The 24272-nt window shown below is 39.5% G+C and overlaps 1 protein-coding gene across 3 annotated transcripts in view; it reads left to right on the top strand.

The window, feature by feature from the left end:
- Nucleotides 1-24272, top strand: part of MYRIP (myosin VIIA and Rab interacting protein) — a 237573-nt gene that overhangs the window by 175984 nt on the left and 37317 nt on the right. For 2 of the 3 annotated variants that reach the window (XM_074840974.1, XM_074840956.1), the window contains exons 4-9: nucleotides 5871-6007; nucleotides 7669-7749; nucleotides 8393-8490; nucleotides 8834-8914; nucleotides 10505-10654; nucleotides 23498-23675. In XM_074840974.1, coding sequence (XP_074697075.1) covers nucleotides 5871-6007; nucleotides 7669-7749; nucleotides 8393-8490; nucleotides 8834-8914; nucleotides 10505-10654; nucleotides 23498-23675 — 725 coding nt within the window. The remainder of the gene's footprint in view (nucleotides 1-5870; nucleotides 6008-7668; nucleotides 7750-8392; nucleotides 8491-8833; nucleotides 8915-10504; nucleotides 10655-23497; nucleotides 23676-24272) is intronic. The other variant, XM_074840967.1, reaches the window with a different exon arrangement.

The raw sequence follows: 24272 nt of genomic DNA, 5'->3' as shown, positions 1-24272 counted from the left end.
TAAACATTGATGTTGCTTTTCCATTAAAAATTTTCACTTCTAATACTTCTTCAGTTTGATGTGGTTGTGTTGCGTTTTGGACTGTCCCATAGAGCAGCAGTTCTGATCTGTGGGTAGTCCTGTATTTCAGAGGTGGTTTTGTTTGGCTTTTTATATTTTCATTACTTAATTTTTAAAAATTGTCACATCCACAAAAGTAAAAAGGTCCAAGAATTGTAAAGCAGCTCCCTTCCTGAGTGAATCTAGCCAACCACCAAATGCAGATCTTGAGTGACCTGAGGTTGGATGTTACAGTAGAGCACAGCAGGAGAAGCACAAGGTAACAATTTTTAAAGCTTTTTTTTTTCTTCTTTTTTTCTACGCGTAAAAGTTGTTTTCAGCAACTGTTTTATTTGGTTTCTAGTAAGCCTGACTGGTTGTTACCTGATCATCATTTGTCTGAGCAATTGCTGCTGAATGTCTGCATTTCAGGTCTGAGTAGTGCTGATGCCCATTCAAGAACATTAAGCAGCTGTTTAATGAAGACCTTTTTTATGCTGGACATTACTTTAGTGGGTCTGCTACTAGCTTCTTTTTATTATTTCATGTTTTATAAAGTAAGAACCATGGGGAACATCTCACAACTAAGTTATAAAGCCCTGAAAAATGGAGTTTACAGTGAAAATTGCAACCAACCCATAAATCTGCTACTAGTAAATGCAGTGGTAATGCTGGACTAATTGGAGGAGGGGATGGTAATGTTTTAACATGTTTAAAAAGAATAAATGAGTATTTGAAGGAGTACCTTTTCCTGTCTAAAGGAAGTATAAAACTTATATTTAAAGATATTACTCTGTGATTATTACACTGTCATTATGTATGTAAGAGTCATAAAGTCAGATTTCCAATATCTTAACACTTGTGGACCAGTCACAGAATCAGTGGATCTGCAGGGAGGTGATAGTATCATTTAGCCTACAGCGTGATTCCCGTCATTCCAGTAGAAAGATGGCAAAGGTTATGGATGAGGGAGAGGAATCTGCCTCGAGGCTCAGCAGACAGCTGGGGCTCCAGGGGACACCTCCACCTCAAGTGAACATAAGAGGCTCTAGCAGGGTGGCATGAAACTGTTGTCTAACATTTCACAATACATACATGGGGGTAAGCTCAGAAATACAAATTGTTTGGCATAACCATTTATACAAATAGTTGTTGATATGCAGGTGAAGTTTGTGGCTCTTATTTTGGAGTCAGATTGAGAAGCTAGAAGAGGTTACTGGCCTGGCTGTTTGCACAAAGCTATGGAAGATGAAGTAAGATAGGAGTGGAAAGCTGAAAAGTTTTCAGTTTCCAGTGCAAGTCAACAGCAAGGAAACTGCAAGTGATTATGTATTCACTGTGACATTTAAATAATGTAAGTACAGATTTCCAGAAGCACCTTCTGACTTACAGAAACTAGACTGTAGCTCAGTAAGTGACAAGTTCTTCTTGTGGGAGAAAACTTCTCACAAAGTTCATGGAAAAATGGAAAAATATTGTTGTAAAATGCTTCCTTGTAGTTCAGCTTGTATTATGACTAGAGAGTAAGTTCATGAACATTAAGTAGGTACTACCTTTTAGAGAAAATTTATTGCAGAAGCTCTATGTTGCCTTTAGACCAAGTAAAACCTCACAACTTTTTAGAAGTAAAAAACTAAAGTGGTAAATCAGTTACTAAACAACCTTCTTGATATTGAGTAGTGAATACTTGTCATCATGCATGAGTGGCATCTTTCCTGTGATCTTCTTGTGATCATCACTAATATAGAGAGAAATGGTTTATGTCCCCACTCACCAGCACAGCTGGTGTACTTTTTTTCTCCGAAGGCTAAAAATTGAGTATTTGGGTGCTGCAGGTGAGAAGTGTACTGAAAACCACTTGTAAAGATTTTAATGGACTTACCTGGTGCTACATGATTAAGGCAAATACAGTGCTGCACTAAAAAAAAAAAAAGGCAGGAGGCTTTGTAATACTCGTTCAAGTTTTAATCTTACTAAACCAAAAGTGTCTGCCTAGCTTTCACACTTTCTAGTAAGACAGAATTTTAAAATCACAGTATTCCCCTCTGCCAAAAGCTCATCAAAATGCAACTCAACTCCATGGCAATATTATGTAACATAAATAATGTCCTTTAGTGTTTAAGGCTATTTAGCAATAAAGACATAGCAGTTTTTATGGCACAGTAAGAGAGAGAAATGGCTTCAACCATTCCTGCTTCTTTAAAATGCATACAACTAATATCCTTTAAGTGTGAACTTTCATTTCACAGAGAAAACTTGCACACTTTCTATTGGAGGTAATCAGGGAAGTGTTTCATTTCAGTGATTTAATGCCAGCGTTGTCCTAGTCTTTCATTATTCTGGACTCATGGACTGCTTTTGCAGAGTGCAGCTTTAACGAACGGGTCAACATTAAAAGATTTTGAAAAAAGGCAAAAATGCTCTTATTTCTCTTTTGAGTGGGTCCTTTATTTTAGTATCTACAAGAGAACTACTCTCTTCTCCAAATCCTTTCACCCCAGGAGGAATCAGCAGGGACATTGTGACTTATTTGAAAGTTAAGAGGCTGAAAAGCTTTAGGCATTGTAATCTGCTATAAAATGTATGCAAGACAAGAGGCATAGATTTGGAGTTGTTGGTAGCTCTCCAACACATAGGAGAGAAGCATGAGATGATTAGATTACTCACAAAGTGTTAATCCTGCAGCAATGAGGAATTTTTTAAAAAAAATCACAATCCTTGTGTTTACACCAGATTAACTAGTACAAAGCATCTCTTCTTCCATTGTTGCTTTGAGAGGTAAAATCTCCTATCCTTTCAACTCTTCCAAAGTTCACATACAGAAAATGTTATCATTACAAATACAAAGCCTATCTTTAAAATTGTGTTAGTTGCAAACCACTCTCACCTCATTAAGAAACCAGTGCTGTTAGCTTTCTGCTTTTACAGAAACAGTATTGATCAGACCCACAAAAACATGGTAATATGGGCAAAAAGGTGGGGAAGCAGGCTTCCAATGGGTGCCATCTCTCATTTTGTCCCAGGTTGCCAGGTCAGCATTCGTAACTGTCTTAACTCATACAGTGTGTACAATGAGATAGGTGATGTTCTGCTTTTGGTACCTTGTCACTCAGTCTGAGTATTAAGAACTGGCTCTACTCGGCTTCCAAGAGGATGACAAGGTTAGCAGTTTGAGCTAGTGGAGCTGAGGTTGCTTGGTAAACGTGCTAAGGTAGTTGATAGAGATCTTGAAAGCCCTAAAGCATTGTATTTGAGGACTTACAGCACTGTGAGTCCACCAGTGGTGGTAGTGCTATGATACTGTTTTGTGGACAGCGTCAACCATGTTAACTGGGCAGAAGAATATCCTTCCTGGACAATACCTCCTGCTAAGCCACTTCCAATCCAGCTGTGCAGTTTTTTTCATCATAATGATTGTGACTCCATGCTATTGAACTGACATCTTAGACTCCCAGCATCTGTAGAAACTCAGTGGACAAAATCAAATTCAACAAGCAGAAGACAGTGTTTGTTCCTTTCTGACGCAGTTTCTATGACAGAAAATTGTTCCCGCCCACAAGGAAGGCAGGTTCTCAAAACTCCAGAGAATTACAAGTTTGGGAGAGAAATTTGCCTTCATTCACAGATTCATCACTGTGCCAGCAGCCAAGCCCTGGTCAGTGGGTCAGGACTTGAACAGGCATCGTAACAGATTTCTTGGTGGCAGCATTATAGGAGTTCACAAATCCTGTGCTTCACAAACAGACCTAGGCATGCTTCCTATTGCTCTGTCACCAGCCACTTGTGCTTCATCAAATGTCAGTCATCTGTGCACTGTGTGTAAGGAAATTTTCCAGCAAAAAAGGATTTTTGCCCTTGTCACATGTTAGTGATATTAGTAGAATGGTGAATATTGGAACTATCAGCCTCCTGGGAACCATAGTAGGCTTGGGATATTCCTGTGCAAATAGATAGTAAAGGGCTAATATTCTTACAGTATCTGTAAACATCTCCTGCATCTAATTGCTGACACAGCATACAGAAAAAACCTTCTGTTCCATTATGTGCTTTTTCTTCTGTTGTCTTCAGTAGAGCAACTAATATAACTTTAAGAGTTCACAGTTTGAATATGACTGGCTTCATTTATTTTTATTTTTAATTTCCCACTGCTGGTGTTTGCTACTAAACACTTTCCAGTGGTGACAGAGAAGTGGACTATATCATGATGTTCTGCTTTACATGAAGTGGATATTCCTTTTTAGCAGTATTCTGAAACTGGAAAGCATTTAGTTGAAACCCAGCCTCAACGTATTTGTTTGTCATCAAGTATCTCCCAGGGTTCAGTGCCAAGTAAGAACTACATTGCTGATCTCTTCAATAGGTGAGATTTTATTTGCTTATGAAATGGTGTGTTTTAAACAAAAATTGTGGATTGTTACTTGCTTTGCACTTTATAAAGAAAAGTTCAGAGTCCCTGAAGGAATATCTAAAGGTTATGGTGGGGCTTTTGTTTTATTTTGTTTTTCACCCACGACCCCAGCTTTATAAAACATAATTAAATCATCTGAATGTGTTCAAGTCTGGAAGTGCTGAGAGTCCAGCACTGCTGATAGTAACATTATTTCTTTAGGGGTTTATATATTGACCCTGCACACTAACCATAGCCTTTTGTTTTCTAAAATCTTCATGTTAAGAATCTTCTCTTTGCCTACTTATGTAACAAGTTCCACAGGGCTTCCAGTTCCAAGACCCTGATTTTTGTAGTTATTACAAAAGGGGAATTACCTTTGCAGCCTATACTAAATACTGTTTTGTATGAAGTGTTTTCATGTCCTGTAAAAATATCTTGGTTCTTGCAATGTAAGTGCAGTAAATTAAAATGTGCAGGGGAACAAATGGGCTCAAACGGCGAAGCAAACACTCAGAATTAGTTCATGTCCACTGGCTCAGACTTTAATGCTCCTTTCTGGAGGCTTTTGGGTAAGTCAGCTTTAATTTGCAGGTGGAACTCTAGGATCCCCCTCTCCGGTGACACCCTTGGTAGGAAATGTACGGGTCTGCTGTGGGTTACCCTGCAGTAACCTGTGGTTGTGTTGCCTGGGAATATGGTGCAGATTCTCTTCACCCACTGCTGAAATTGCAGGTGAAGCAAGAGCCCATTGCCACGTGGAAAAGAATACAGAGCTTGACAGTATCTCATGGCTTTATAAAAGTGTGTGAGCTCTGGGGACAAATCCGTTAGGATGAATTATTGACGTCAGTGATGCTTACTGTTCAAAGTAAGAAACCAAACTGCAGTTGTGAGTCCTTCCTCAACCAGAAAGGTTGTCTGCCTCCCATTCTTCACTCATTCTGCTTTGAGGTCCTCTAATTAGGCTTTGTCTACTCTGTTGGTTTCCCCAAATAAAAGCAGTGATATATTTTTATGAAAGTGTTATTTTTTGAGGTGCATTAATAGGCTAATGTTCTTACATTATCTGTAGATCTGTGTAAATAAAGGCTATTTTTAAAACCTGCCTGTGCTGCTGTTCCAAGGCTTTTTTATTTTTTTCAAATGGTTGTTGTAGTGTTGACATTATATTGTAAAAGGGGAGAGCACCTCTTCTGATAGTAGCAAAATCAAATAAAACCTTGAGTAATGTGAAGCAGGTATTTGGTCATGAGTTACCTTTTTTTTTTTGGTCTCAGTATACCAGACACTTGCAAAGTACAAACATTAAAGAAGTATTCAGAATTTAATATGTTTATGCTCTGAGACCTAAAAGATCCTTTTTACATAAAAGGATGGTAAACTGCTTACATTTATTTGTTGCAGAATCATTCCAAATACGTAGTTTATTTTTCTGTTTCAGGCTTCTAAGGGCCCAGTCTCTGGATTGGTACTATAATAATGTCAAAAGCCGCTTTAAGTGTTTTGGAAGTGCCAAAGTCCTGAAGAACTTATACAAAAAGCATAGACTGGAGAGCGGAGTTTGTCCTGATGTAATAGGTAAGAACAGCTGTGTTGACTTCTTATTAGCTTATCTACTTTAACACACAAGCTGAGACAATGGAAATTCTGAGATTATTTCGGAAGAGATTTTTTTAAGGCTACTTTTTTTTTAACAAATTCCTCAGTGGAGAGAAAAAAGAAGTGAAGAGAACTGTTTAAGAATTCAAAGAATGTTTAATCTTAATTATGCCACTGATACAGAACTGTTATCTTCAGTAAAGTAAATTGCAGTTTGTATTGTAGCCTGCGTTCCAAAATTTATTGCAGTTCTGAGTAGTCAATGAATGAGAAAATCATTTTGCATTCAACATTTGGCCTTAGAGCACATTTTCCGTGGTATTTGAAGTAAAATTTGGTTAACATGGGCTTCATTCAGTATCCAAGTTGACCAAAACTTAGATTGTCTTCACTTAGAGTTTTGCATGCTTAAGGATCTGAAACTGGCCACATCTTATTTTTGTACTGACGTTTGTAAATGGTTAAAAGGTGCCAATTAAGTATTGTCATCACCCTTTTAAATGAAAAGTCACAATTCTCCCTTAACTATGGTGTTACAATGCCTCATCCCGTAAGATAAGTAATTGGAGATATAAAATGGGTTAGAAGAAATGGTGTTTGGTGTCATATTGGTAACTTTAGCAAATTACTCAAAACACAGCCAGCTGAATGTTTGAAATTTCATTGGATTTACTAGGTCAGATACTTTCCTAATGTAATTCTTTGGAAATTTGTACAGAGACTGTAATCTTTCTATAGTCTTTACTTCGTCTTTTTTTGAAATTATATGGGATGGTAAGTGGACTCTGTAGTCCTGAATGAAAGTTTTAGGTGTGTCTTATGAAAATTGTCATAAAAGTTTCTAGGGAGAAGTGTCCTAAGCATTAAATTCTGATTTATTAGTCTTTTTGCTTTCTCTGTATCAAATTTATTTTTCTAGAGAAGATTCCTTAACAGTTGAGAACAATTATGTATGAAGACGAGAAAATCTGTGTCAGTGAGGGCTGACGTGGGACAATGGAATTAAAAACTGTGGGAATGGATCCTTCAGAACTTTAATATGATGTGGTGCCTTAAGCCATAATCTCACTGAATTTGTCCTTGAATGGAAGTGTGAACAATGCAATGATGAGTTGCGGTGGCATGTGCATGCTCTGTGAGACCTTTCTAAGGAAGGCTTTTGAGTCTAAATGTCATTGCTAACTTTCTTCTACTCTCCCTGTGACTGTTAGGTAAACCTTTTGTTCCCTTTGAAGATAAATACTAGTATACGTGTCTGGGTTTTAGCTTATTTATACAGCATTGCCCTTTAAAATGTAGAATCTATTTCAACCCCAAATGTCATATTAAAGGCAAATTCCCTGTACTTAACTTCTGTCATGTAAGTTTTATACATAGTAGCTTACTCCTCTCTCTGTCTTTTACTGTACAAATAGTTTTCTCCATCCAAAATGAATGAGAGGTCTTCTGTGTAAAAGCAGTCATGTTTTGTACAAAAACTGCTGCAGTCATAGTTTATAGAAAAGGTAGGAAGAATTTTCTGGTTATCCCTCTTTTTGTGAGGTGCCACTGTCTCTTGAGTGAATATTCCAATCTAATAATGCCTCTGCTGTTAAGGGGTAGTACTTATACTAACACACAGTACTGTCTTTTTTGAGCAGAAGGAGGTTTTTTTGAAGGAAGCTTTGAAAATGAAGGAAGCATTTGTGGCAGTGACTCTACATTCTACCGACAGACAGAAGGTATGCTACTAAAAATTCGTTTGATTAAAACACAGTCCTTACACTTTGAATTACTGGACAAATAGCCTAGAATGCTGGTAAGTCTTGTTCACAAATCCAACAATCTCCTGGCTGAAACATCTAACAAGATACTCAACATATTTGGATTTTTTTTATTTTTTTTTTTTTTTGCTGGGATATCTTGCTTCAGTATTACAGCTAATACATGCTTATGCTAGTGCAATTTTCTTAATGTTCAGTTTTTGAACATTTTGAACATTTGAACTTCTCTCCCATTTCCTTTCCTATGCTCATATATTTTTGCATTCTCTTTCTTACATTCTATTGGTGTTTATAGGAAGTTTACAAAGTTTCTTCCTATGATTTCTTCCTAACTATTTTGCTGGTTTCTAAAATAAGCAACATAAAAATACTGTATTTCATTGTATTTAATATTTACATTTAAGAAGTAACATAGAGATTGAAACAAATTTCTCTGTCTTAAGGTGTTTCTTTTACTGTGCGTAATTACAGTTTGAGGAAATTAACTTTGTCATGAACAACCTAAGATTTGAATATATGTCCAGAATATGGATTTTGGAGCTTGTTTTGCAAAATATACATATATAATGACCATGGTGGTTTTATCTTATTCTTCACCTAGGACACAGCATGATGGATACCCTTGCTGTGGCCTTACGTGTTGCAGAGGAAGCAGTGGAAGAAGCTATTTCTAAGGCAGAGACCTACAGTGACAGCCTGGTAACATTTTCAAAAAGGAAAAAAAAAAAAAAAAAGTATTACTTTAAATAGAACAATTATGTTTCTTTTAATTTGGGTAGTAGTACAAAACCAAGTAGATACAAAAAAACCCGTAAAGAAGTAATGACTATCTCATGCCATACCCAAAGAGTTGGGTGTGGGTTTTATGAACTTGTATCCAAGATGCATGTGGCATTTCAGAAGGTGACATTCAATGCACGTACCTGTAATTTCTTCCCACAGTGCCAATAGGGCATATTACCCATTTCCTGATCTATAGCATTTCTGTGGAAAGGCTGGTTTTATGTGATTTTAGAAACTATAGATATCCATTTTCATGTAGGACAAGCAGAACGAGGCTTGTTACTTGCAGGAACACAAGGAGGACCTCATAGAAGAGCTGGCCACAACCATCGTGCAGAAGGTATGGCATGCATTTTTTCCCTAGTTTGTTTAATAGCCAAAACACAGTCATTGAATCTGGTGACCTATGACTCTGCTGACAGCAAAATGGATGACACCAATGTAGAAAGTAGAGTAAATGATAAGTTGCAACTTCTACTATCATAGTATAGGCTTAATCAGCTACATCTGACAGAGAGATCAGTTTATAAATAAGCTTAATCCAGTGTCTAAACTGATGGTCTACACCCTCAAAGCTGAGAGGTACCATTCCCTCAGGTCTGTGATATCCTTGCTTGGAAGAGGAAGCCCCTGCTCGATGGAATTTTGCATCTCTACTTCACTTTCCAAAGGCACAAAGTTTTCCAATGTAAAGAATGATAGAATCATAGAATGAGTTGTGTTGGAAGGCTCTTAACCATACCAGCTCTACTGAACCCTGCATCTGCAACACATACAAAGAAAACGGTGATCATTAAAATAGAATTCGGTTATTGATGCTGTGAGAGAGACACCCGAAAAATCACAGAACCCTCTGTGTGTCTGATTTATGTGGCTTTTTCCAGAAAGCTCATTCTCCTGCAAAGCTCACAGTTGGCACTGACGCAGCACAGAAATGGAGGGCTAGTGGAAACAGGTACCCGTTGAGTTTGTCTGAACAGAGTGCTGCTGAGTTCCTGTGATCAGTAACCACTCTGCTAAGTTAGTTGCCCTCCACATGAACTAAGCTAATTGAGACATCTATGTATGGGAGGTGGCATTTAACAATGTATGTATCACACACCAGAAGAGGAACACGTTGTTTATAAGGCTATCAAGAAAAGCCAGAAGAGCAGCAGTGCAATGGAAAATAAGCTGCCTTCTTTTTTAATAGGGATGTTAGAAGATTAATTCTGTTTATCAGGTCTTTGATAGTCCACAGCCTATCTCAGCCAAGCTTGAATTGCTATCACCTTTATCAAAAGCTACCTAATGAGATCTTTTATGCCATAGAATAATATTCTGTAGATATTTTAAATTCGAGTCAGAAAAGTTGTGAAAATGAAGTGTAGCAGGATATAATCCGTCAGTGTAGGGAGACAGGTAGTCTATATGATCTTCTCTCTCTCTCTTAAGATGGTGTAGATTTTCAAAAACAAAAATAGTGCCTAGTCACCTAAGAGCTCTTTGTTTTCAGTAGAAATGTGTCTAGATGTCATGGGAGCCTTTGAAATTCCCCTCATATCTAGTATTTTATGTTTCTTTGCAAAAATTCTTGTCTGAGAAAATATTTGACACTTAGATGCTGCTAATGTTTAAAGTGTTACTGTAGGAACAGGTTTCCACATTTATTTAATTCCCCTCTGATGTTTCTGCAGGCATTGATTATGATTTATTGTATCAATGCTTATGCACTTGGAAGCAATATGACTTCAGATGCGAAGAAATGCATGCAAGTTGTCAGAATTGTCCTTGCATGAACTGGAGCAAAATCAAATGGAAACTCAAATGTTCTTCCTAGGCAGTTTGCCTTGAGACAGGGTTAATGTAGTTTTTCTCCATACAGCTCAAACAGTATTTTCCAAGCACCATTTTTTAATCCCCTCCCACCTCCTGTCCCCCTACCTTACAGATTATAAAGAAGCAGAAAAGCAAAACTGAGCAGGCCGAGGCTGACTTTGAATGGCCACCATCCAGGAGCAGTGGCCTGGCATCTGTTGCTGTCTCAGATCAGAGTATGCTGACTTTTCCAGGGAGCCGGAGGGGGTCCTACACATTATGGGTAAGTGATTTGGCCCAACTATTGATGTTTTCTGCTGCACAAAATGGAAAGATTGAAAACATGGATAAGTATACTTACTGCCTGGAATGGTACATAGAGACTTGCAGAGAACAAACATTAAACCTGTGTCTGGACTGTCGCTCAGTTGCATGCTTTCCTAGAACATCATGGGCCATGGAAGTACATGACAGACATTGTGTTGTATGGGTGAGTGTGTTGTGGAGGACTAAGTTTATGATATGAGCAATCTCACTGCTTGATTTGAATGCTAACAGGACTCAGTGCCTCAGTGTTTATTCCTTAAAACAGTTTTTATGCTCACTTAGCTTTTGTTAGGATTTTTGCTGAATATTTTCTTTTCTACGATGTTAGATTTCTGTAATTTTTTTTCTCCTTAGCCATCTTAAAGAAAACAGCCACTACCAACCACAAAAAAGTAAAACCAACCATAGAACACCATTTATGTCTTATACTAAAGACTATTTCCTCCTTCTTTCACTTATTTCTCGGCATAATGCCTTTAGTTCCTGCTATCAAGCTGAAGAAAATCCGACAAGCTGCATTAGTAACATTTTAAGAGCAGCAGTCAGGGAGAAGAAGCGAAAATAAGCCATAGGCTTGGATAGGCTGTTTGACAATTGGAGAGGGAGGACAGTGACAGATGAGTTCCAGTGCATTTTGATACAGTGGTTTAAGCTGCTGCTCCCAAGTGTCCTGCTACTGCAGCAGTAACCACCTCTCCCCCGCTGAGCAGAACCACCAGAATTGAATGTGTGCTGTGCCCTAGTTCCCAGCTACGTTTGGTAGCTTATACTGCCGGTGAAAATATATTCGTGCCAGAATATAAGACTGCAGGCCAGAATTTCTCAGATACAGACTCACATTCTTGTCCCCCACCTATTTCCAAATTGAAGGAGTAATGCCTTCAAGCTGCTGCTGTTAACCAAGTGATCACAAGTCAGGGTGAGCGTGTTTATTTGCTCTGTAGCTCCTAGGCAGCTTGCTTGTGGAACAGAAGAGCCAGGAGAGGGAGAGTTAATTTTGCGTCTGACTCAACTGAATTTTCTTTCTGGAGGGGAACATGCTGTTCAAATCCTCAGTTATTACACCAGAAGCCTGTTGTTCTGCATTTGGAGAGTTAAGCTTGAACTCAACACCTTTTGAAATTCTGTTATGAAGTAAGAAGTTTGAGTCCCGATTTTTTGCCAGGGGGAGGCTCATTGGTGGAAAATACTTGGAGTAGCAGAAATGTCACGCTAAGAGAAAAGCCGCAATGAACGGCTTCAAAACTTCTGCAGCCATCAATCAGTACTAAGGATCCAGATGTATACACTGCTTTATAAGAACTTTCTACCTCTTTACAGGGTCTTTTACCACATTTGTCACCATGTGGTCCAGTTATCTTCCCACAGTGCATTAAGGAACACGAATTAATTTGGCCATCTTGGTCTGGTTTCTCTCACACCTCCCATAAATTCAGTTTCTGCCTTGTGCTTTGCTACGGTTGTTTTATTGTTTTATTTTGTCCTTTGAAGTATGCATGTGTTTATTTTTGCTTTGCTTTGAATAGAGGAGAATTTTCTTCGTACAACCAGACACCCTTGCAAAGGTAGCATAGCTCCAGTTGTTCCTGTAGCTAATATAGTTGCAGTTACGTTAGCTTATTAGGCTAGCAGAAATAAAGTCATAGAAGCTCTAACAAAGGGTCTGCTGGAAAGCATGCTGAAAGGCAATTTGTGCAGAGCAAACGTAGAGCAATTACAGCCTGCTTGATTGAACAGTGGTGGAACAACCCAAGTTCCTTTTCCTGAGCTTGCTTTCCATTCAACTTTGCTTTCATTCAGCTACAAATGGTAACCATGCATCTGTCAGCAGATTTTCAGTACTAAACTGCATCGGTTTCTCCTCTATATATCATTTGAGAAAGTTACCTTTTGTGCCAAAAGAATTGCAATATTTTTTTTCTTTCCAAAACAAAGCCTAGCTTCTACGGAAGCTGGCAGAGAGGCCCTATGGCCATATGCTCTTTCAAGGCAAAGCTCCTTACTCTTTCCCAGATGGATTTTGGAACTCTGGAGTCCAAGCTTGTAACAGCAAATCTTCATGGGCTTGACTGCAATAAGTGAAGTTTTTGTATTTCCTAACTGATGACACTATGTTGACCAAAAAGCCCCAACCTCTTGATTTGTATACACATCCTACCGTTGACCTGTGTGTGTTGGCTTAGTTTGAGCAGAGATCTGCCTATAACATAAAACCCTTTTCCTATTAGTACATGCCACAGCTAACAAGGGGGTCTTGCAACAGATTTATTAGGGCAGATGTTCCTAGTGTAACCAGGGTTCTTGTGGACAGACTATGTGGCCACAAGAACCCTAAGGGAAGCAAAATAAAAGTGAGCATTTTTTTCTATCAAAGCTACCCATTACTGGGTTAGAGTTACATATGTGAACCTGTTTACCAATAAGGATTGTTTAAGTAGACCTTCCTCTGTTTAAGACTTTCTTTTTTACCTGGCAAACAAATTAGTACTTGAAGCAAGCAGAAGTGGGATAGATTAAATAAAAAGGACGAAGAAACATGATTAACAGAAAGATAAACATGCAGAGGAAAGGGAGGTAAGGATCGTAAATCTTAAGGCAGTTAGGATTCTGTAATTTAAAACTGAAAATTTATCGTAGAGGAAATATGTTTATTTGTCTTCTGTGCAGAAGATAATACATGCGGTTTCGCTAGCACAATAAAGCTAGCAATAAGCAGTTCTTAGGGCAGTTGCATGCGATAACATTGGCCTTTAGAAACCCATGTTTATTATTGCATTGCATTTTATTACCAAAGTCCTTGCTTACAGTGTGGGGGGGGGAGTTGTAATAATCCCAGATATAACTCTGTAATGATACCTGCCAAGCAATTTTTCTTTTAATCACAGCTATTTGTGTGCAGCTCATCCATATCAGGCAGAAACTTTCAGTGGGCTCTGGAAGCCCTGCATTACCTTCCTGCTCATTCAAAATCACTTATTTTGAAATAATCGTTAAATAAATTACACTGCCTCTTTGTAGTATGAAGTAAATGCTGTATGCAGGGAACTTGAGCTGTGTAAGCTGGGGACAACACAGTGCCATGAGACCAACTGCATGAGACCTGCTTGACTGGAGCAAGACCTATTGATCTTCATATTAAGGAACACACACACACAGTATCTCCCTGAAATATATTATTGATTGTTTAACTGCAGTACTATGGTGTAGTAGTAGCTATAGATATTGTCTTTTCCTTTTTTTCCTCTTAGATTTCTTTGAGATTCCTTGCCCATGCTAAAAATAGTGATACAAGGCTGAATATTTTATTTCACCATCTCTTTTTATGAGATGGATGGCACCATCTGTTTCTCATTACCAATAAGCAAAGCTGTATAATGTTGGGATAGGAGGAGCTTAGAGCAATGGGTGGATGCTTCTCTGCTCTCTCAGTCCATTTTCCCCCCATACATCACTGCCAGTGAGAGCAAACGATCAAGTGGCATATTGTATCCCATTTAAACACTGATAGAGTGCAGGCATCCTGGTGTGTTCTAAGTGCTGTATTAGTGGTCTTTATTTTACAGCTAAAAGATTGCATATATAAACAGAAGCTCATCCATAATTTATAGTATATAAAACAGCTAGGGCTATAGGGAAAAGGAGGATTTCATTAAATACACATTATGATGCACCTCAGGGGAAGCAGAAATTTACTGGTTAAGCTAATTATAAGGTCCACAGTGTACTGACAGTTGTGGGTTTTTTTCTTTTTTTTTTTCCTCTTTGATTTGTTTTAAAGAGAAGGAAGGTTCCACAAGCCTGAGGTCCAACACTGCTTTGGAAATCCTTGCGGGTTTTGCAGGTGCTCTGTACATTTGTAGGTGTGTCTCAAACAAATATTTGAAGAAAACCTTTTTAAGGAGGAATCCCATTTAGCAGTCTTACGACACAGTGGGAGAACTATTTCAAATGAGAGAGGCATAACACTGTAGGAAGTTGGTACCAGCTGACATCAGTTGTGACCTGTCAACAACTCTGTATCAGAAACATCATATTTATGTCTAATTAATAAATGTGTCATGTCATAGGGAAGATGGAGCTTTTAGCTGTTATACGTGAACTGGGATCAGAACGTTGCACAGAGGATATTGCTGGACCTACTTCCAATGAGGCAGGTGTGCGTTTATCCCGAAGTCCATCAGCTGGATCTTGATGGGGTATTTACTGTTTTGTTTCCTTCCAGAAGAAGCCAACTGCAGCACCATCTTCTCTGCACAGAATGGGAAAAAACAGTACACTTTGAGATGGAAAAGTGCTTGGTACTTCAGAAAATAACGGGTCTTTTTTAATTAATATTTATTATGAGAAGATCCAACTTTCTCTGAGTATTTTCCAGGTTACACATCTTACTGTCATCTTCTGATTTAGCAGGTGTAACATTGTAGTCTCACTGCAAAAGTGATCTGGATTTCAGATCAAGACAGCCCTATCCATGGTAATCCGTCTGATTTCCCTCCTTCCACTGCAGCAGAAGGATAGGATACCACTGCTTTTGCAGTTCTGACTCAGCAATTAGTACCACTTTTTAAGGCTTTGGATGTCTAAACAATCAGTGCAAAGCTAAACATGACATCATTGTCCTCTTAAAGTTGTTTGTACATCTTGAGTTTGTTTGAAATGTGTCTCTAGCAGAAGAGTACTGATTCTTGGTTTCATAGTACTATTCATGCACTTGACAAACATCCAAGATGACAATTTTGGATGCTAGGTATATGTTCAAGCCCATGCAGGCCTAAATTCAGCTGAATTGCACTTACTGCTAGCAAACCAAGATAGATTTTAAGGCATGAAAGTGAGTAGGAGAGAGGACGGAGGAGGGTGGTCATTCTAGAATGTTATTTTCCAAATAACTTAGGTCATATGTTGTTCTTTCAGCTTTATTTTGTTTTAAAGATGCTAACCTAATACACTGCTGGGTATCACAAAGCTTTAGGGTCTGACTTAAAACCTGTGATGCTCAGAGCCAGGCTGCCTGACACATCTTTATTTTTAGATGAAATCAGGGTGTATATTGTCACAGCGAGAAGCAAATAAACACAGAACATTTAAGGCTTCCTCTGTCAAGTGGGTGTTTGAGTAGGAGATACAGTGATTCTCCCTGATGGGTGAGTGCTCTGCTGAGCACAACTTTGTAGATGAGGGTCAGAACAGGACATGAAAGGTTGTGCAGGGCACTGAGCAACCTAGAAGTTAATGAAAAAAGAATAATTGTGTTCAGTAAAGAGTATTCTCTTGGGGGAAAAAAAAAAAGTGAGTTTATGTGTGAGGCGGTGATTAGACTTGAGACGAAAATGCCAGCTCACCTCTTTTCCCTATCCTTTTATACAAATGCGCTGTCCCAGTGAGGTATGCTAGTAGTGACTTAGAATCATACTGTCCTACACCAGAACCAGGGATCTGGCCTTTTCAGTTGCTCAGCTTTCTCGTCTGGAAGTAATATGGTAATACTGTCATCACAGGGTAGTAACTGAGCTCTCGGTGTCTTCAAATGAAAGGTGTTATGCAGCTGGGAAACATCTCCCCTGTTTGGTATTTGGGGTTTTTTTTAAAGAGTTGTAATAGAATATTCCAGGTTTGGGAAGAGGGAAAAAGAATGGGCCACGGGGGATCATGTGAGCAATACTAACAGCTAAACAAACAGGAGTACCTGCAAAGGCACCGCTTAGATTACAGTTGCATTGATACATCTACCCGCTATTCCTGTCAAAGCACCTAACAGTTGATTTACCCCAAACTTCTATAGACTTGTTCACATAAATCCATTACATTGATTGAACTATGCTATTTTGTGCTCCTAGAACTTTCCTAAATTGTTAGCCCCGTAAGTACAGTAACAGGATGTTTATACTCATAATCTGGAACCAATATTTAAATATTCCTTATTACTAGCTTACAAATCCCTTGCAACCAAAACAATAGCTTTTTCACATGTGGGACCTGCTTGTTATTGGGAGGGGGGAGAAGTCTCTCAATCACTATGGATTATATTTCTGTGTGGTGATGTGTAGAGCTACTTGTATGCTCAGCAGCAATGGGTTTGTTGGGGAATAACCTCCTGTCTCTCTCCCTTGCAACCCATCTCTGGATCCTCAAGGTCAGTTAGTCCAAACTGAACCAAAATAAATGCACACCCATATGTGGCTCTACATATTATTACACAGCTGTGCAATTCATACTGCTGACAGACCCATTCCTGATTAACTGAGCATTATTCTTGTACTCCTTTTAAAGGAACAATTCTTCTAAGAGGATTGGCTGCCTGAGAGGCCAGTAGAAGGATGGCAAACCATCCAGCACAGACAGGCTGTGTCTGTGTCGCTAGTGAACAACAAGCCAGCTTGGGCAGACCCTGGAAGGACGGATGCTCTAAGGTGTTTGCAGGAGAGGGAGCAGTCATCTTGGCTTTCTCCCAGCCTGCTATTCAAGGATTTGCCCTGATGGCTGGGATATCCTAACCAGTGTTTAGGTCCGGGCATGAAGAAGGGAGTTTTCTTTCAATTGAGTGTGAAAATCTCCCATTCATCTGTCTGGTTTTGCCCTTTTTCAGAAGCGGTAGGATTGTTAACAGATCCTTTGCCACATACAAGATTAACTAAGGAACAGATGCTTGAAACCCTTGGTATTTCACTCGCGCAACTAAATGTCTGGACTGCATACATTTGAGTAGAGCGAAAATAACTTCCAGGGATAAATAGACTGTGGCGGAGTGGCACCATTCCCAAGCTCATACTGTCTCCTTCCTGGTGTGGGAGTTTACTTACCGAAGGATGCATTAGCTGTTGATGCTTAGGGATTGCTACTGTATTTGCTCAGGCGGGTGGGACCTGCTGGTTCTGTCTGTGTGTTGATTGTATTCATAGAGCAGGGCTGAGAAGCGAGCGAGAGTTTTTGCTGCACCGCTAGCAGGCACAGCACAGAGTTTGTGGGTGAGGAGGGGGGACGGATAAGGCTGCTTTTAAGTCATCTGTGTTTGTGCTGTCAGTTCTAGGCTGCTTCCCTGAATAAACAAGGTGGTCCTCAAGGCCCACGTTAACAGCTGCCCCACAGGTCAGAGTTTGCACAGCACAGGCCTCTGCTGCCCAGATCCAGAGGTGCCCTCCCTGCCCTCAGCCCCGGTGTTGAGGTCCCAGTGCCTGCAAGGGCTCCCACCATGGTGACCCTGCAGCTGCCTTACCCTTGTGGCACCCAGGGTTCTCAGTCCCTCCCGAAACTGGGAGAGCCCTTGATCTACTCTAAAGTGCAGAATAAATTACGGTTTACTAGTTAAACCAGACCAAAGAAAGAGGGTGAAATAGGAGGGAAGTGAGGAGAAAAGCATGCATGATCCGGAATATCCTTTGCAGGGTTCAGTCAGTTACTTTTGGGATCTATGTTGGATTGCTACTTCATCTTCTCTTTAGAAGAAGGAGGAATTACCCATACTCTTTCATCTTTTGAGGAAGAATGTAGAGCAAAATCTTTTTGTTGTCTCTCTAAACAATATGCATACATATAAGAGAGTTATTGAAGGAAAAGATTCCATAAATTATCAACATTAGGATTCACAAGCGTGTTTTTTAAAAGGTTGTTCTTGCTTTTAGTTACTTGTTTTTATTTATTCAGTGTTCAGAAGCATGAAGTTGTAAATTGTTATAGACAGAAGATGGAATATTTATATTTACTGAGTAACAGGAGACACTGTATGTGATTAATTTTTATTCACTCCTTCCTTCTTTAATTGTCAGAAACCACATTTTCTTTTTTATTTTTTTCTGAAGGCCAGCAATGAAACAGAACTGTACATGCAAAAATGATTCCTTTTAGGGCTAGCCCAGTACAAGATGAAGGCTGAGTTCTCTCCATCCAGCCATAACTATGCAGCAGAAATCTCCTGAAGAGGGATTAAAAAAAAGAGAATAATAGCGTGTCTGGAATTTCTTTTTGAAACCAACATCTCACAGTAGATGCCAGTAGGCAGGATTTGGTGGGAACTTACCTAACTGAAGTGTTTGGAAATGCCTGTCAATACTCTAACTGTATTTTGCAAGCTGTGCTGTACTGCACAGCACCCTGGTATGCAGCGCCTGTCTCTGATAAGTGTGTGCAGTGAACATAGCAAATGACCTGTTGGGTTGCGATGCCATCTGCTGATGTACTAATTTATTGCAGAAACCAACAGTTGCAGTACCTTAGTGTCTGACTGCAAACATAATGTAATTCGTCACAAATAAATACACCTAAAATAGCACCTGATTCACAGGGTTATTCTGCTGAGGAACCAGAAGTTCTGGTTAGAAAAGGTGCCAGTAGCTTTATCTGAGAGGGAAGGATCTTCTTAACCTCTCATGTCTTTATAAATCAGGACCAAAGCTCCTACATTCCTGCCTCCTTTTGAAAGTTGTAATTAGGCTGCTGTATTATTTGAATACTTTTGGAAAATAGACTGGATTGGTTATTCTGCCCTGAGATCTTGTTGCTGTCCAAGTTCGTAGGCAATTGGTAAAGATTCGGGGCCACAACTCCTCCATTTGGTCAGTAAATGCACCTTGTTCCAATGCGAACTGATCCAAGAGCCTACAGGGTGGCTGGCCTTGCCTCCAGGGCTTCCCTGCATCCACGCTCAGGGAAACTACATGGAGCACCAGTCGCCAGGTAAACTTCTCAATCCTGTTCCCTTATGTTCAATGTTTTGCTTCCTGTGCAAATGTCCACAAGGGAAAAATGTCCCCTGTGGATCTACAGATGGGCTGTTATCTCTGTGACAAAGGGAGGCACAAATGCATCACAGTAATGTGTACTTCTGCTGCCTGCTACAGGCAAGTGTGGTAGTGAAATCAGCAGCATGGGCAGGCACGTACATAGGTTTGTAGCCCATGCTGTAGTTGTAGGGCTGCCAGCTGAGTTGAAGTTGATGCAAATGGGCCAACCGAGATTAGAGCTTTTGCTGTGTAACTTCACACCACGTAACACTTTCTAGTTTGCTCTTAATTGCAAAAGCAACAAAAGGAAGTCTCAAGTCATTTGCTTTTCAGATAAAGTCATCGGTCACGCCGATAATTGATTGGAGATAAACTTGTGGACAAACATTTGCTCTTGTGCTCTGAAAAAAATGGCCAATTTGTGCCAATGTAGACTGATTTGTTCTCATGCCAGGATATGCTTCTGTCCTATTCCTACACCAGGCTGGGCTACTGACACTCCTTTTTTGTATCATTATCAGTATTAACAGTGATTTGAACTGCTATCAAGGATGAATATTTACATTTTCTTTCCACCCATACTTGTCTGAGTAAAACACAATTCTACTATCTGTCCTTCCGTCCCTATCTAAAACCTACTTTCAGAACAAGAAATAACCTAATCCTCTATTTTTATTTATTATTCTTAATTGGAGCTTATTAGAATGCTGTCACTTCTTGATCATTTAAATCTCTCCAGATACAAGAACTACAGAGAACTACAAAAGTAGTAGTAAAGGGTGCTAGTTTAACAGCTTCTTCTAGTAGCATCATTTCATCCTTTTTCAGGATATGAATACAAGGATGCAGCCAAGCTATTTTATCCTGGCATTCCTTCTCTCTCCTTGAGCCTTCTGTGACATTGAACCATCTTCACTGAGAAGAGGTGCATACTTCTAGCAGAGCAGTTCAAGACACATTTTATCAAAAATTCACATAAAGTGTAGAAAAAGGATGAGGATAGCCTCAAGCCAAGCTTTGGAGGTACCAAAAGCTTTTTCCCTTGCTGCATTTGGAGGGATTTTCCTGGGAATTAACAGTAGTTCCTGCATAATACCAGTTTCCTGCTCTCCACAGAGAGTTGGCAGAAACTGTGGAGAGCAGTTTCCCTCTGACCTGACCCAAAAGTTTCAGCACACAATTTAAAAGAAACAGCTTGGTTTAGATAAACTTCTTTGGATGAGCTTATTTGAGATCCTAGACTGCTATACCACATGGGAGTGTGTCTACTTTTCTGTGTGTCCTTGTTTTTCAGTGCTTTTCGTCCATCAGGCCCTTCATACTCGCCTTCTCCTTTTTAAATCCTTCAAGCTGTTGTGTATCTTCTAGTCCTTCTGAAAGATATATCTGCCCTATCATGTAGACACACCTGAGCTAGCTTTAAATTGCTCAGGCAGTGCTGGTAGCAGTTTTGCTGCAGAAGCATGGGTCTGAGGGCAGGATTGCTGAGCTCCTTCAGCGGGTTTCACAGCCCATGCCAAGTTCTGCGTTGTCAGGGCTAAGCTGCTGGCGCGTCCCAGGTTAGTTGAGAGCTAAGTGCAGACACTGCCATCACTGCGATGCAGCCTTTACTGTGATGTTTATGAAACAGTGAGTAGGCAGATGAGAAGCTGCCATTTAAACAAAACACCAGAAAAGTTGTCAAACCTACAGATTTTACATAATAAGAAAAAACATGGTACTTTCATTATCTGAGCTCAGGTTATCAGTAAACAGACTACTTAAGTTTTTCCTGATTTTTTTTCTTCTTCTTATGATTCAGTTCTTTAAGTAATAAAGGAAAATAGCTACTAGTGATTAAACTCTAGAATATTCCTTCCGGGTTCTTCAGCATCTCTTATGTCTTTGTGTTTGCCATATATGTGGAAAAAGAATGTGCTCTGAGGAAATATTCTTGGTACTGTGAAAATAGTGACAGCCGCAACAAGTTGCTGCTTTCAGTGTGTAACAACTTTAACACAAAGATATCAGAGGATATGGCAGACATGAACTGGACCTAATTTATTGTAAGAATGGGAAGTTCAGTAGGTCTTGCTTTACAATGAAGTGAGCCACAGCACAGTTGAAACTTCAGGCTGCAAGCTTGTTTATGTTGTCCATGTATCCTGGCAGGATGAAATCAAAGCTAATGAGCAAATTCCTATATCAGAACTGTTTCTGTACCTGTCTGTATTGTGCTAAATTATTAACCCTTTTACAGGGTTAAAGAGGATTCAGATGATCTCGATCAGTTGAGGGTCTAGTTTGAGTGTTGAAACAGCCTAAATATACACTTGAATATAGCTGTCTTGTGAAAGTGACTCATCTGAAAGATTCCCTCTAATAAAATTATACAGTACTATGAACTTATTGTTAGTAGTTCATGTCGCTGAATTTGAAAGGAAACACTCCAATGCATCATGTTAAGACCTGTGTCTTTGCATGGACAGGATTAACCAAGTTATGCGGTCATTGTGGTTACAGAAATTATTTGATTCTGGGGTAGTAACTCTGGCTTTTTCTCCAGAGTTCAGAAGCCAAACTAAACCCTGATGCTTAGTTGTGTTTCTTTTTACTGCATCTGTTATGAAACCACACTGCTGAGCCAAGGATACAGGAAGATTTGCAGTTAATTAAATCTTCTGGCATGGTACACAGGTCCCACACAGGAGCATTTCAGATGGTTGGAGGTACAGCCAGAAAAGTGGTGTAAGTGTTGCTTTCAAACCAGCAGGACTCCCAGCAATGCTTATGCTGTCCTGGGAGTTAAAGGAACTTGAAAGTAGCTGGAAGTCAAGTTATGCTTTTCTTCATCTGCACCAGTGCAAAGCAGAACTCTGGTGCAGGCAAAGACTGGCCCTCTTGAGATTAACAGTTTTAGTTAATTATTTGTAATTTGAACATCAGTAAAAATTTACAAAGATTTGAGAGTGCCAACTTGGCCTGCGTAAAGAAGCCAAGCCACTTGAAAGCATACTTCTTAATGAAACCCTGGCATGTACAGGCAGTCTTTTACTGACTCTGTTATGAAGGCCAAGACAGGTTTTGGGTGGTAAAAAGTTATGGGGAAAAAGCTGATTGTCATTTGAAAAAGTGATCTCTTTTGCCATTCAAGTTGCCTAAGCACATATTGTCATCAAAAGCAAAGTTATTAATGAAAAAAAAAATAATTGTGCTGCAGCAAAAGTGTCAGCCAGATGTTAAATCTTGACTCAAGCTGTTGTAGCCTTGTTTCTAGAATTATATATGTGATTTGATATGTAAGAGTGAGTTCTCTTGAAATCAGCAGGACACTGCCAGCTTTCACAGGTTTTTAAAACTGGGCAAATTTAAATGTGACTTCTGTAACTGACCCCAGTGCCCAAGTCAAAACTGTCTGATCTATTTATGAGATCCAAAAGAAAGTGCCATCCCCTCAATAGTAGTCAGGGCTCATTAACAATCACAATAGTTTTTTACCTCATTTTGACTTGAAATGTGACCCTCCTAAAACCAAATAGATGTGCAATTGTAGGCTATGTTGACTTCATTAAAAAGACTGCATAAAACTGCCCAACATATTGTGTGATATGTATGTCCTAGCAAACAAAAGAACTCTGCTTTAAAATCCGTTGACTTGCACGTCTATTTCTGGGGAACAGGCTGTTTGTTTGCTGTATTTTAATTTTTAACTTCTGCAAATTGTTACACCAGATGGCCTGTTGAGCCAACAATAGATCATCATGTCTCACCACAATGGGATCTTTCTGGCTAGCTTGAGTCGAAGCAGTGAGATGTCACTCCTCACCAAGCACATTCCTAACAACATCACCTTAATTATTTCTTTCCATCTGGTCCGTGGTAGTATAAACAATTTCCTGCCTCCTTGCATAGCATCAGAAATGCACATAAATAAGCAATCTAGTGCTGAAACAATTCTTTTGAACATATTAAATTCCATTTCTGGATGCTAGCAGATCCCACACTTCTATGGGTAACTGAATACTCATATTAATTACAGTAAAGAGTTTGATAATTAAGTATTTCTATTTTTAAAATATGCTTTTTGATTTTTATTCCCACAGAGGTCTCAATCTGCATTCTCCCTGGCTAGTGAAGATATGCCCAGTAAAGGACTAGACCTTGCATCATCTGTGACTGAGGCTCTTTGGAGACAGCAAAAAGGACAATTCAGGAAACAGAAGGAACGCAAGCTCTCTGCGTTACCCAGCTGGAAAAGTGTGGACAGGCTAAATGAAACAAGTAAATACTTCTAGTACGAATATGATTCTTTTTTTGGTTCTCACTCACACGTGGAATAAATGCAACTTAAAGCAAGGACCTTCTCCAGGAAATTTCTGCTGACCTCTATGCTTGCAGGGGTCACATGTAAAAATGTCTGTTTGGTGATGTTGAGCATCGTGATTTCATTGGGCTGTGTCATTGCTTATCTTACATTCCGCTCCCCCTCCCGAAAGGATTCAAAATTTCGGCCTTTGGGGGGTTGATTTTGGACTGTTAGGAAACATTAGGCATCTAATTTAGATACATTTCAGAGCTTCTAGGACACAAGAGCCCAAGGACCCTGCTTTGTCACCTGGCTATCTGTCCTCCAGTTGAAGGAGTCTGCAGCTGCCCGCAGTATCCCTTCTGTTGCACAAGTTAACTGTTGATGAGGTTACATGGTGAACCAAACAGTGAAATAATTCACGTTTAGGATTCCCCCTTGCACCTTTATTTTCAACCTAGATGAATCCACCAATCTGCCACTGCTTCCACACAAGTTTGAGGAAGCTACATGAGAAAGAACTTCACAGAGCAGCAGGTGCCCTAGATCTGTCCTCTGTCTCCATGCATTAA

Source organism: Strix aluco, chromosome 1 (assembly GCF_031877795.1).
Source record: "Strix aluco isolate bStrAlu1 chromosome 1, bStrAlu1.hap1, whole genome shotgun sequence".
NCBI lineage: Eukaryota > Metazoa > Chordata > Aves > Strigiformes > Strigidae > Strix > Strix aluco.
This window is presented reverse-complemented; position numbering and strand designations above follow the sequence as displayed.